The sequence below is a fragment of the Oryzias latipes genome, chromosome 2, assembly GCF_053564925.1.
Source record: "Oryzias latipes strain Hd-rR chromosome 2, Olatipes_Hd-rR_3.1".
Taxonomy (NCBI): domain Eukaryota; kingdom Metazoa; phylum Chordata; class Actinopteri; order Beloniformes; family Adrianichthyidae; genus Oryzias; species Oryzias latipes.
The window spans coordinates 20,348,698-20,363,549 of record NC_136238.1 but is presented as its reverse complement, the minus strand read 5'-3'; the positions used below and the strand labels follow the sequence as shown (position 1 = coordinate 20,363,549).

Genomic DNA, 14,852 nt, shown 5'->3' with positions numbered 1-14,852 from the left:
GATTGTAACACGTGCTGCTCCATGTGTGTCCTTCGCTGTGATGTGTCGCTGTCCGTGGTGCTTACGCCTGTTTGACAGAAAACGTAATTGTTTGTCTTTGTGGGTTTGCTTTCATTGCTCTGTTGTCTTTTGTGTCCTGTAGCTTATGTGCCTCATAGTAGTGCTAATTATACTAATGGACACATTCTTATTTGACTTTGTCTCTTTAGGAAACTTGGCACACTTCCCCAGCCTAAGAGAAGTGAATGTGGAGGTGGACAGGTTGCCAGAATATGGAGAACTTCTCAGCAACTTAAACAAGGAGTTTGATTTGCGCTTTGTGGACTTTAAGAAGACTGCAGATGACATGGAGCTTTTTTCTCAGCCCTTCAGCGTAAGCCCCGACTCAGTTCCAGAGCATTTGCAGATGGAGTTGATTGAGTTTCAATGTGACACAGAGCTAAGAAGAAAATTTGTATCACTACCCTTGAGGGATTTTTATCCACATGTGTCAAAACAAAGATACCCACAGATGAGAAAAAATGCACAAGTGATGCTATCTCTGTTTGGCAGCACCTATACATTTGTGAGCAAACATTTAGTCTCATGAACCTGAACAAGATCAAACTCAGGGTGATCCTCACAGACTCACACTTGCAAGACATACTAACACTATCAGTGAGTAAGCTGCAGCCCAACATTCAGTCACTGATGAAGTCAAAAGACCAGCTCCATGTCTCTCATTAAGGATAGCTATTTGCTGTTTTCATGGGAAAAAAGTTAGTTTTAGTTTGTTGTTTTTTAGTTGAAAATTGCCAGTGAGGCCTTCCTTTTATGTTTAATGGTTTGAAAGAATGCTTATTTTTGTGTGTTACCTTGATGAATTCAGAATCAAAATAAACACATTAAACCATATTCTTTGTTTTCTGCTTTTATTTAACGACATGCAAAATACGTATTGTATTTGGCCCACGGTCCACAATCATATTTAGATTTTGGCCCTTTGAGGAAAAAAGTTTGGGCACCCCTGCTCTAGAGGCCGCTCCTTAATAATATTGTTTAACATTAAACTGGTATGTGGCCCAAAAATAAGATTTGGATCACTGATTCAGAAGATCATTATTGAAACAGATCAGTTTCACATCAATCATCATTACAATCAAATCATCTGATGAAAAAATTCTGAACCAAACTTCAGCTTTTTTCCAAACATGACTGTGAAGCTTTTCCAGGTTCTCTTAAGTCTCTTTTTGATCCGTTTGTCAGTAAAACATTATTTTTTAACCCTAACCTGAGCTCTCCCATAAAGACTCACTAGCTACATTTAGATGGACAAAAGTAAATCATAATAAATGCTTGATCAGAATAAAAATGTGTCATGTAAACACAATGTTCGCAATACTCTTCCCTGATCAGACTCCTTTGGATCAAAATTTCAACATAGGTGGGTTATGCCGATCTATGCAGTCATGATGCATATAAACAGTTTATTCTGATCGTAGGTCACTACTCCACTGGTTTTCCGTCATGCATTGACAGTGTGGTGCTCCAGAGAAAGCTTTAGAGCGCGAACAGGGCCGCCTGCTTCACCAGAGCAAACCATGTCTCTGAGCAGAGCAGCCGGACTCTTAGCTTCGTGATTGCGGGCAGGAGAGGGGGCGTTGTTACAGTGTGCGCTCTTGAGGAGGCTTCAAACAGCAGTCAATCCGGTCGCTCTATGTGAGCGAGCTTCCGGACTAGGGAGAACCTTGTCTCTCAGGAAGACCGTGTCCCCAGGAGACAAGTGAGGTAACGGAGGTGGCTTTTGAATGGAGAAACGCAGTGCTGTCCTGAGAACAATCACGGGAATTCATATTTCCAATCCAGTGTCCAGTAAAGGCTGATGTTAATCCCAGATATTTACACTCAGTCAAGATGCACATTGCAGAAATGACCAGATGGATTTTTTGACTACATCCATGGCTAAATTTTGTTAGCATGTATTAGCCTAATCCTAACCCTTCTTTCAGCTTCCGCCAAGAAATAAAGCATGGATTAAAAAAATTATGAGGGAACCAGCACTTTTATTATAATCATAACAATAATAAAATCATGTGAAGAAGATCATCTCACTCTATGCTGCAGGTTTCTTTGTTTACAACGGAACTCAATATTTCTTCTTCTACTGTCGTTTCCAGTGTTTTAGAGAGTTCTGCACGTCCAAATGATTTATTATGACCAAAAGTGTGGCTTCTGTAAACGTTTTTTATAATTGGATAAGGTTTATTTGGACCCATGTACACAGTGGCAGACACACTATATAGTGCACTACAATGGCGCAAAAAGTGGGTATCCAGCGTATGCGTTGCATAGGGGCGCCGGCCAAAGGGGGCGCAAAACTGAAGTAGTGAAAATTATTTTAAAGTCCGTTTTTTTTTTTTCACAGCCGTTTGTGCACATGATATGATTAGTAACAGAAGCATATAGTAACGGATCGGCGCCCCTGCCGCAGCCGCTCCTTTCTCACTCGGGTCTTGTGCAGAGAGCACAATTGAATGTGCTGGAGCGCGCTCTCGCAGAGACGCGAGTCTGAATTGTGTGATCATCTGATGACAGCGCGCTTAAAATGTTGATGCTGCACAGTGGCGCAGTGGTTAGCGCTATTGCCTCACAGCAAGAAGGCCCCCAGTTCAAGTCCTAGCTGGGGAACCTGGACCAGAACATCAATGGGGGAATGCGAGTGGGATTGGGTGTGTGATTGTGGTCCTGCAACAGACTGGCGACCTGTCCAGGGTGTCTCCTGCCTTTGCTCATAAGAGGTCGGGAGGCTCCGGTAGCCCCATGACCCCGAAAGGGAACAAACGGAAGAAGATGAATCTATCCCATCACTAAGTGAAACTCAAAACAAATATAATTTACAATCAAAAATGTTTTTATTTTTACATATAGTTTAGTCTCTGTATTCTTTGAAAATCTTCCTAACACAAACTTTACATCATACAGCTGGGAGGATGGAGAGAAAAATGAGAAGAAAGAGAAAGAATCAGGACAGATGGAGGAAGGAAACAGGTTGGTCTTTTGGTGGACGTTCAGGGCAAAGCCAGTTAATACCAAGTCAGTCATTTTCAAATAGTGTGAAGAATAGTTAGAAACTGTCTTTAACTTTTATTACACTAATGGTTTAAACCTAATTCATTAAGTATGCATTATCATCTCAAAATTATATTACATTTGAAGAAAGCATAGCAAACTATTATTCTCACACTACCTTTTTCTGTGTGTGTGTGATGCCTCAGAGATAACTCCATTGCAACCTTGGAGCTTCTCTCCAGCAACAACCTGTGGGCGTGATTTTCACACCATTGTCCAGTGTATGATCTTTTTTTTATTTTTTATTTTTTTTTATATACACTGTATTTTATCCCACGAAGGGAAATTCTTTCTCCGCATTTGACCCATCCCCTTGGGGAGCGGTGAGCTGCAGCCGAAACCGCACTCGGGAGGCAGTAGCGTTAAGGGTCTTGCCTAAGGACCCTCACTGGGTGATGTTAACTGCTCGCCATTGATATGGTAATTGCCCCCAGTGCCATTGCTCATTCCCCTCCGGGAATCGAACCCTGGTTTCCTGCATGGTAGCTTCCCACCTTACCAACCGAGCTACCCAGCCGCTCGGTTGGTAAGGTGGGAAAATGCAAATGCAAATTTGAAAATGCAAATGCAGGGTTCTTATACCAAGCCCATCTCCCTGCCTCCGGTGGTTCAGACATTGAATGCACCATGTTCATCTGTCTGTCCCCTTCGTGTTTGTACGAAGTAAAACTTCCACAAAAGATAAGTAACTGTCTCTGAGTCATTATTCATTCATTTCTGTGTGCAGGAAGCTGTGGGTACGAACCTAAAAATATTTCTATTTTACAGTCCTGTTTAGAGAAAATCAGTTTACTCACAATTATTAATTTAAAAAAAACATGCATAAGTAAGATGTTTAATGTATTTAAAACATGAAATATTTCTTGCTTTGCAATAATATTTAGTGGAGAAAAACACAGACAAGAGGTGAAGGAGACAGACAGGAGGTTGGTGATCTGATATCAAAGAGAGCAGAGATGACTTCAGGGAGGAATCATCAAACTATTAAAGTCACAAAAACCTAGATGCTCATCCTGGTTTAAACTTCTGCTGAACACCTGTTCACTTATTTTGGGAAAACAAGTGCAGACATAGCGATAACGTTAATGAGGAGAGAGGTTCAGATGATGATGATGATGATAGAGAGAAAGAGACATGATCAGCTGATGATGAAGAGGGAGAAGAAAATAGAGGTACAGAGGAGCAAGGCATTACCTAGAGGATCTTTCTGAATGGCCTTCACCTCACAAAACTAGGGGCTCGTTGAGGCAATAATGGTTGAAAATACCTCAAAAATATTCTTCTTCTTCTGATCCAAGATCAGTTAAGTAATTAGATTTATACATGTAAACAATGAAAATGTTGCGGGGGCGTTTAAATTGCTTTAGGAGAGGTGGATGGGGTGTTTTATAATGTGCATTTATGTTTGTGTGTGTTTGTGGTGGTGTACCCCTATGAAATTAGGTGGCTGCACCCCTGGTGCACTATATGGTGAGTAGTGACAGAATTTGAACACAGCCTCTAAATTGATTTATTTCTGTAAAATCCAGAAAGTCTTTGAATCCAAACCTTTCAGCTTCAGTGAAGAACTACAAATGTAGAAATGAACCAACCAGCAGCTTCAATGTTCTGACCTTAGAGTCTGCAGTCTGCAGTTTGGACTCTCCAGTCCAGAACACAGAACTTTCATGGATGAATCCTCCAGGCTGTTGTTTTTCAGGTCCAGTTCTATCAGGTGGGACGGGTTGGACTTCAGAGCAGAGGCCACGATTTCACAGTGAGTCTCTGAGAGTCCACATTGTTCTGGAAGTCTATGAAGAGACACAAAGATATAAACAGCTGATCTTATGATGAATTCAGGCTGTGATGAAGTTGGACATTTCTCTCTTCATCAGAGCTTCATCTTCATCATGAAACAAACAAACTATTTTACAGTCCTGTTTAGAGAAAATCAGTTTACTCACAATTATTAATTTAAAAAAAAAACATGCATAAGTAAGAAGTAAAAGTAAGAGAAAAAAAAAGTCCCTGAGAGCAGCAGTAATTCATAGGCAGAGTCAAGCGCTGCGCAGCGCGTGCGCCGTCTGTTTTCTTCCACAGTGACACACCATAACACAGCACTAACAGGGTGTTTTAAAAAACATAAATGTAAAAGTCACTGAGATCTTTCTTCATCTTCCTCCTGTGCACTGAAACCATGAAGTCTTCCTCCTCAGTGCTGGATTGGATTATCGTCAGATATTCTTTGCCACACACTCTCTCAGTCTCTCCTTCATTGTCGCTGTCAGTGTCACTCTGAGGTAAATTCTCTCCTGAGCTTGCGCTGTCCTCTCCGTCACGCAGCAGACCGGCTATTCCAAACCCGTTGGTGATTGTGGATTTTTTCACACTGCTTTTAACGATTGCTTTTAACTTGAAAGCTTCGTCATATGCATTTCTTCTTGCATTTTCTGTTCGTGCTATTCATTCACAAAGCAGGAATTTACATTAAACTTGTGTCTTCCTCGACACATATACCATATTCCCCCAGTCTCACTCCTACCCTTTCTGCTCGAGCGCTTAGAAAAGATGTAATAAAAAAAAGGAAAAGAAAAAAATGCTTAAATTAGCGGCATCATTGATTAAACTGCAGGGTTGAAAGCATGTGACAAAAGTAGCAGATTATAATCCGGAAATTTCGGTATATAGTGCAGAACTATTTAGTAATTTGAAGTAATTGATTTAACAAAGTAAAAATCTAATTGATATGAGCATTTTGGGGCAACTATTTATGAATCCACTGTGTTCTGATAGCTGTTTAAACGCAATGCATTGTGATCTATATTTGCTTATCTAGTGAGCATCAATGCGCATTAGTTTTTCACAGAAAATACTAGGAAATTTCTAGGGCACTCAAGTTTTGAATTTTAAATTCAGACTGCACTACAGAATGGCTATTTGAGTAGTGAAAAAAATCAAAAATAGCCTCTACAATGATCTATTTCTGGAAAATCCAGAAAATCTTTGAATCCAAACCTTTCAGCTTCAATGGAGAACTACAAATGTAGAAATGAACCAACCAGCAGCTTCAATGTTCTGACCTCTGAGCTTGCATTCTGATGTTTTCCAGGCCCAGTTCTGACAGGTGGGACGGGTTGGGCTTCATGTTATAGTGAGTCTCAAAGTGTATATATCGCTGTGAAAGTCTGTGAAGAGAAACAAAGACAGAAGCAGGTAATCTTATGATGAATTCAAGCTGTTATGAGACTGACCTCTGTTACTCCGATGATCATGATGATCTGAGGCGGACTAACCATTAGGTAAAGGCGATCGCCTGCTGAACACGTAGTAAAAATGTCTAAAATAAATTTCACATCCATCATTATTTAACTATGTTATAAAAAAAAAAAACACCCCAAATCACTGAACTAGCACAAGATTGATCGTGTAAAAAGGTTTAGTCCTCCCCTGCCCTTCTGCAGCAATGGTATATTCCTGTCAACAGCAAGTCCAGAAACTCGCAAGTTTGCGAGCAGAAGCAGCATTTTCCGACTGGGTGGTGTCCTGCTCAAAAGGGCATTTTTTATTCCGACTTTGTGGGTTAGAGTTGATTTAGGTGGATGGACATAATTTGGTTTGGGATAGGTTCGGGAGCTTTTAGTTACTGGTTGAAACTCATTTTAAGCAGGAAAGTGCTATCTGGTGAGAGACAGGTAACAGACGCTTCACCTGTCGTCTTTCTCACCTGCCTTTATGAGATGTAAAGTTTGTTGATTCCATAAATGTGAATTATAGGTTTGATTCTAATCAGAATCAGAATCCTCTTATTGTCACATGTACAGATTTTACACTGACATACGAAATTTGTTCCAGTTCAACCCGAACAAGATCAGACATTCAACAAATACACATATACAGTTCAGAGTTGACAGAGGCGCAGCAGTGATACGCACCGCACGGGTTGCTTGGGGTGGGTGTAGATGAGTTACGAATGGGGGGGGGGGGCATTGGTGACAAAAAAGGTTGTATCTCAACATTTGTGATACAATGCGTAGAAACAAGAAAAAACTACACTGTTTAAACACAATTGCACATATTCACACGACAACACGGTAAATGAAGTTCAGTGGGTGGGAAGGTCGGGTGGGTGGGGGATTGTCCTCCTGAGATACATTATTTTTATCCTAAAATTGTTATATCATGGGGTGTTTCGGGTCTCACAACATCATACACCCTCACCCAGTCGACCCAGTCAGGGTTGATCAAGCCCCGACTTGCGTCCCAGTAGCAGTCCACAGATTGAATGGCCCTCTTCTTGACCACCCCTGTAATGACTAAACAACAGAGGACTTTGCAGAGAGAACGTCCTGCAAAGCCTCTGAAGCCTACTTCTACAGGATCATAAAAGGTTTTTTAGCCTCTCTCCCTGCGCTCCTCCACCAGTTCCTGGTACTTAGTGTGTTTCCTCTTATTTGCTTCCTCAATACGCTCTTTCCAGGGCACCGCAAGTTTCACCATGATCAGATGTTTTGAAACCTCCAGGCCAGGTAATCCTTCGCTGCAGTTTAGTCTCCTACCTAGTCCGTGCTCCCTGCTGCCGAACTCCCATGGCCCTGCTCACTCGCTCTTCCTCCACACCTGCCCGGACCTCTTCTTGGAATGGATAGCGTCTTTCCTTGCCACAGGCCTGGCTGACCAGAGTCTTTGGGAAGTAGCGCAAGCCCACTCTGCCTGTCGCCACAGTGCCCAGCAGTGCTTTTGTCTCAGGCGTGACTCTGCTTCCTCCACTGCTTTTCCAGCCTTCCTTCCTGTCCTCACTTCAATACCGGCTGCTGGCACCTTGCAATCCCTGGAGTCCCTGTACTGTAGGGCTTCTCTGGTGCGTACCACCATAAATTCTTCCGTGAGGTCACTGAAGGGCAACTGCAGGATATTATTCATCTGATACAACACAGTGCTGGTAATACTACGTGGAAGGCCCTGCCTTTCTAGGGACTCTACTGTTGTCACTGGGACTGCATAGACCAGCAAGGGCCACAAGACTTGGGGCAGAATGGAATGGTGGTAGATCCAAGCTTTAAATCTACCAGGCAGACCAGACTTGTCGACCTTAGTGAACCAAGCTTCAAGTTCTTTGTTGGACTTCTGGATGGCAGCAGAGTCTTTCATGCTGGAGTCAAAAAGCTTCCCCAAACTCTTAACAGGTTGCTCTGTGATGGTTGGGATGACAGTCCCTGAGATGGAAAAACGGAACTTGTTAACCACTTTCCCCCTCTTCGGCACAATGGACCTTGACTTAAATCTCATCATTGATGAGTCTCTCAAGTCCTGGTAAGATCCACCTGGGATCCATCCCTAGAACAAATGATGTTGGGATGGTAAAGTCATCCATATGGGCTCTTATAGGGGGCTGTCGTACACCTGACGTGTTTAGGGCCCTCTGCATTCCACCTAAGCTGCCTTGACCACCATGTTCATGGCAAGAGTGAAAAGTATAACAGAGATGGTGCAGCCTGTAATTATTCCTTTCCCAATGCTATGCCAGTCTGATATAACTTACCCAGAAGAGACCAGCATTCTAAAATTATTGTAGTAATCAAATCAGGTCCTTGATCTTACTGGGAACATGATGGAGATGTAAGCCGAGCTCGATCAGCTTGAGCGGTATGGACCCATAAGCGTTAGCCAGGTCCAGCCACACAAAACAGCTAGGTCACCTTTGTTTTCATGGGCCTCTCTGAGGAGTTGTGTAACTACTCCAGTGTGTTCTAAGCAGCAAAGTACACAGAAAAAAAACAATTAGATAATACAAAAGACCTGTTGGAGCTGCAGACTTTACCTGCACTCAAAAATAAACTCTTGGGTCTCCTCAGAGGTTTTATTGTTGTGAAAAATGAGTGGAGGAGCCACTGAGCTCATTCTTGCAATGTTTGTTCGTTTGCAAGAGACACAGGCAGTCTGGGGGGAAAAAAAAAAGAAAAATCCAGTTTTCTAATGAGATTCATCCTAAAATATAAAAATGTATTCTCTCCACCTCACAAGATGGAAAAGAGATTTTAAAAAAACTAACACGTACGTTTAAATATGGAGTTTTGAAAAGAAAAACCAGTTGAGCAGCAAGTAATCCTTATCACAGATACTTTGTGAGCTCCAGGAATCCCTCCCTTCTGCACTGAAGGGTCGATGTAGTCGTTTTTGAGGAGAAACTGTCAATCTTCACGAGACAAAGCTGAAAAACACCTTTCCTTCAAAACTGGTTGATGTTTTTCGATTTCTCCTCTTTTGGGATCCAAACTCCCTCAGCCCACCTCCACTGGTCAGCAACTCTTCCTCTTCGCAAAAAGTGAACCAGTAAGGAGGTTCTTTGAGGTTTTACCATAAAGTAAGGATTTAAAAAAAAAATTAACACAATCCCTGCGGAGGGCCCCATGTTATTGTTCACCTGGGGTGCCCAAACTGAGAAATCCACCGCCACCGCCGCCAATGATAGCTGAATGTAAACATTCAACCATCATTGTCACGGTTGAATGTTGATAGTTTTTTCTCTGAGTTTTCTGATTTCATTTAAAAAAATGCTTTTTCAAGTTTTTATTGTAGATATTTTTTTTAGCTCTGAAGATGTAAACAACAATAGTTAATCCTCCTGTTCTGTTGCAGAATTTTATATCTAATTTCCTCCTCAGATCCACATCACCCGTCATGAATGGAACCACAGCAGCACCAACTTTCAAGCAGAACTTTCTAGAACAGGGGTCGGCAACCTTAACCACTCAAAGAGCCACTCGTTTTCCTACAGAAATGAAAGCACAGGGAGCCGTAACAGTAGGGTGTAAGAAAAAATTGTTTCGTCGATACATTGCGATAGTTAATTTGGTGATACATTGATCCCTCACTATAACGCGGTTTACTTTTCACAGTTTCGCTACTTCACGCATTTGCATCGTGCATTGTGTTCTGCATTCTGATTGGCTAAAAAGTCACCCCACTTCTTCTCTACCTGTGCGTCAATAACGTTGCCGCACAGGGCCGCAGGTTGCCTAACACCTGTTCTAGAAGGTGTTCTTGGTACAAAAAGGGTAAAGTGAATGTTTCTATTCTGAAAGAGCTTTTATAAATCTTTACTTGATGGTATCTTGAAGCTGTTTGTGTTGTTGTCAAAGAAACGTTGCTGGGGGGGGGGGGGGGGGGGGTCTTTTACCAGCTGGCTGACATGTAAATGTTTCTTCACTTCTTTGCTCCTCTGTACTCTGGAATTATTCTGCAATTTCTTCTTTTAGTTATCAAACCGTTTCATTCACATATCATTGATTTATGTACAAAGAGGATTATTAACAGAAGAAAGACCATTTTATAAATGTACTTCTAGAATGACTGACATTGTGAAGGTTCTGGATCGGATTTCATTTGGATAAAATGGTCGTTCTTTGCTCTTAAGCTAAAAGGATAATGTGTGTGAAAAACAAACTGATTTTCTTCTTTCATGTTTTGATTTCATAACACTTTCAAACCTTTCATTCTATGTATTTTGATTAGACGGAAGCCTAAATAGAAAACTAAATAGAGCCTGTGATCACTGAAGTCGTCTATAGCTGCAGCTCTAAGTGGAGCACTCTGTGAGAAGGTTTAGTGTCAGTTATCTTTTCTACAGAATCAGGAAGGTCTGGAGAGTTGGACTTGATTCCAGAAATTAAATCTAATAGCTGATCTGATGTATCATCACAATCACTTCTGGACTCACCTGAACCTTCTGCAGTTCCTCACAGCTGGGATCAGTCTCCGTGTAGCCTCATCTGATGATGTTTTGTACTGGTCCAAGTCCAGTTCATCCAGAACCTCTTCTGACATCTGCAGAGTGTAGGCCAGAGCTGAGCAGTGGATCTCTGAGAGTCTCTTCTCTGATTTGTTCTCTGACTTCAGAAACTCTTGGATCTCCTGATGAACTGAGAGGTCCTTCATCTCCATCAGACAGTGATAGATGTTGATGCTTCTGACAGGAGATACTCCACTGATGTTGACTCTCTTCAGCTTGTTGATGGCCCACTGGATAGTTCCTGGATTCTTCTCTGTCTGACCCAGCAGGCTTCCTAAGACTCTCTGGTTGGACTCCACAGAGAGACCATGAAGGAAGCGAACAAGTAGGTCCAGGTGTCCAGTTTTACTCTGCAGGGATTTCTCCATGACTCTACTCAGAAACTCATCCAGGGATGGGTTCTCCATTTTGGCCTCCAGTAAGTCCTCAATGACCTTTACCTTCCTGTTGGAGTAACAGTGGAACATGTAGACTGCAGCCAGAAACTCCTGAACGCTCAGATGAACAAAGCTGTAGACCGCTTTCTGGAAGATCTCACACTTTCTTCTGAAGATCTCAGTACAAACTCCAGAGTACACTGAGGCCTCTGTGACATCCAGACCACACTGCTGCAGGTCTTCTTGGTAGAACATGATGTTTCCTTTCTCCAGATGTTCAAATGCCAGCCTCCCCAGCTTCAGAAGAACTTCTCTGTCAGTCTCTGTCAGCTCTTGTGGACTTGTCTGATGTTCCTGCTGGTACTTGTTCTTCTTCCTCTTTGTCTGGACCATCAGGAAGTGGGAGTACATGTCAGTCAGGGTGGTGGGCAGCTCTCCTCTCTGCTCTGTGGTCAGCAGGTTCTCCAGAACCACAGCAGTGATCCAGCAGAAGACTGGAACCTCACACATGATGTAGAGGGACATGGAGCCCTTGATGTGGGAGATGATTCTGCTGGACAGCTCTTCATCTGGGAACCTCCTCCTGAAGTACTCCTCCTTCTGAGCATCATTGAAGCCTCGTACTTCTGTCAGTCTGTCCACACATGAAGGAGGGATCTGATTGGCTGCTGCAGGTCTGGAAGTGATCCAGACCAGAGCTGAGGGCAGCAGACGTCCCTGGATGAGGTTAGTGAGCAGCACGTTGACTGAGGACTTGTGTGTGACATCAGACACCACCAGACTGTTGTTGAAGTCCAGAGAAAGTCTGCTTTCATCCAGACCATCAAAGATGAACAGAAGTTTGCAGACAGACAGCTGTTCTGCTGGGATCTTCTGGAGTGTTGGATGGAACAGCTGGATCAGAGAGAGAAGACTGTGCTGCTCATCTCTGATCAAGTTCATCTCCCTGAAGGACAGAGGAACCACAGCACTGATGTCTTGGTTCTCCAAGCCCTCGGCCCAGTCCAGAGTGAACTTCTGCACTGAGAAGCTTTTTCCAGCTCCAGCAACTCCGCTGGTCAGAACCACTCTGATGGATCTGTGTTGGTCAGGGAAGACTTTGAAGATGTCTGGGTTCTTGATTGCAGTGTCATGGAGCTTGTTGGTCTTGGTGGTTGTCTCCAGCTGCATCACCTCATGTTGGGTGTGACCCTCTGGTCTCAGTTCCTCTGTGATGTAGAGCTCAGTGTAGACCCTGTTGAAGAGCGTTTCTCTTCCTGCTTCTTCAGTTCCTTCAGCCACATGTTCACTTCTGCTCCTCAGACTGATATGATGTTCTCCAAACATCTCCTGCAGATCGACATCTGCTGAAAGAGCAGAGAAGAAAGTTCCTTCATGAGTGTTCAACACTGATTTTAACCTTCAAAGCCCTCCACCACCTTGCCCCTCCGTATCTTTCAGAGCTCCTGACTGTTGCTTTCCCCACTTGCTCACTCAGATCCTCTTTCTCCCTTCGACTGACTGTTCCACGACCACGTCTCTTTACCATGGGGGGGGGGGGGGGGGGGGTAGAGAGCATTCAGCAGCTCTGCCCCACAACTCTGGAATCTACCTCTGATCTACAAAATATGGACTCACATTTCATTTTTTTAAACATCTCAAAACTCACCATTTTCGTCATGAATTCAGCAAATAATATTTATATTGCTGTTTTTAACCGTTAACTTATTTTGTGTTTTGGAGTTTTATTGTTGTATTTTTATGTTTTTACATACTTGTGTACTGTGAAGCGACCTTGAGTGTCCAGAAAGGCGCCATGTAAATACAATTTATTATTATTACAACCCCAGCAGATGTTTCCAGAAGAATCCATCAGCAGATGATCAGGCTCTGACTCACTAGCTCTGGGTCTTTCTGCAGACTGGGGTCTTCTCCTCTTCTTCTCTCTGTGGAGAAATGTTAGTGAACAACAATCAAAGCAGTCAGTGGGAAGTTCCAGACTAACTCTGATCATGGAGCAGATCCTCTCTGATCTTCAGATTCAGATCAAAGCTCTGCTTTCTGTTTGGGATTCTGAACTCTCAGTCGTCACTTTGCTTCACCAACTTTCTCTGAGGGTTCCTGAACTCCAGAGACACTTGGACTTGCTCTGATTTTAGTGTTTGAAACTGTTTTGGAACAGAAATGATAGAAAGTGGAAGGCTTTCTGCAAATACCTATCAGAGGGCCGTTCAAACAGTTCTGTCCCTAGTAAACTATGAGTTTACTTTTACTTATAAGGTGTAATGGCAGCATACGATGCAACACCCACAACAAAATGGCGGTAACCCCCCAGCACTGCAAACTGTCTTCTTAATCAGTTTATTATTTCAGATTATTTAATCTTTAATAAATGCACACATTTCTTTGAGTTAAAATATACATTTATTCTTTGTTTTCAGTATTTATCTGTAGCACATACATGTTCATATATATGTTAAGGTTACTCATTTTGGTTTGTTTGTTTGTTTGTTTGTTTGTTTGTTTGGGTGAGAAAAACTTTTGACGGTAGCTCCTCCCACACGCGACAGGAGCGTCAGGTTTCTAAACACTTTTGGACAAACATCCAGCAGCGCCTTTTATGTGTGTTAAATCAAAAGCAGAGGACGTGACTTGTGGACAGAAAATTGATTTAAATGAAGTGCGTGGAGGGATGAAGGGGGGGGGGCAATCCGCGGCACACGTCGGTGCAGAACCGGGGGGGCTAGTAACCCAAATGGATCACGGATCATCTGTGACACCTAGTAACTTCCCATGGGAATTAATGCAACCTTTCTAATTTTCTAGACCTTATGACTAAAAAAGGTTTGATATATTATCATGTAGATTTGTTTTGTTTCTTTTTTATTTATTTGAAATCAACCAATTCCATTTAGTGAGCTGAGAGTTTGGAGTTTAAATAATAAGCGATCATTTGGGTTCAAAAATCCTCCAATTCATCAAATATTTCTGTTGAGTCCATAACAACTATGAGACAAACACTTACTCGTCCACTCCTGAATGATTGTCTTTGAATTCAGGAGGTATCCCCTTGGACCTGTCACTCCTGAAGGACATACAGCTGGATTCAGATCCAGGTTGGTTCCTGTGAAAAATAAAGTTTGCTGATGTAATACGTGCAGCCAAGATGCACTTTGATGCATTTCATGCGACAAAACCTCTGCAAACTTTAAGCAAACACCTTCAATATTTTCCTTTACATAAACTTCATCTTAATTTGCCAAAATGTATCAAACAAGCAATTAATGTTGCAATTAATGCAACCTTTCTAGTTTTCTAGAACTTATGACTAAAAATCTTGACTAGGTTTGATAGTAGATTTGTTTTGTTTCTTTTTTAATTATTTGAAAGCAACCAATTCCATTTAGTGGGCTGACAGTTTGGAGTTTGAATCACCAAGTGATCATTTGGGTTCAAAAATCCTCCAATTCATCAAATATTCGTGTTGAGTCCATAACAACTATGTGACAAACACTTACTCGTCCACTCCTGAATGATTGTCTTTGAATTCAGGAGGTATCCCCTTGGACCTGTCACTCCTGAAGGACACACAGCTGGATCCAGATCCAGGTTGGTTCCTG

At 42.4% G+C, this 14,852-nt stretch overlaps 1 protein-coding gene across 2 annotated transcripts in view; it reads right to left on the bottom strand.

Moving 5' to 3' along the window:
* LOC101170820 (NACHT, LRR and PYD domains-containing protein 12-like) overlaps window positions 1-14,852 on the bottom strand; it is a 44,029-nt gene that overhangs the window by 15,610 nt on the left and 13,567 nt on the right. The window contains exons 5-10 of one of the 2 annotated variants that reach the window (XM_078934090.1): window positions 14,751-14,849; window positions 14,258-14,356; window positions 13,132-13,178; window positions 10,805-12,599; window positions 6,168-6,272; window positions 4,722-4,898 (exon numbers count right to left, since the gene is read on the bottom strand). In XM_078934090.1, the coding sequence (XP_078790216.1) occupies window positions 4,722-4,898; window positions 6,168-6,272; window positions 10,805-12,599; window positions 13,132-13,178; window positions 14,258-14,356; window positions 14,751-14,849 (2,322 nt within the window). The remainder of the gene's footprint in view (window positions 1-4,721; window positions 4,899-6,167; window positions 6,273-10,804; window positions 12,600-13,131; window positions 13,179-14,257; window positions 14,357-14,750; window positions 14,850-14,852) is intronic. The other variant, XM_078934097.1, reaches the window with a different exon arrangement.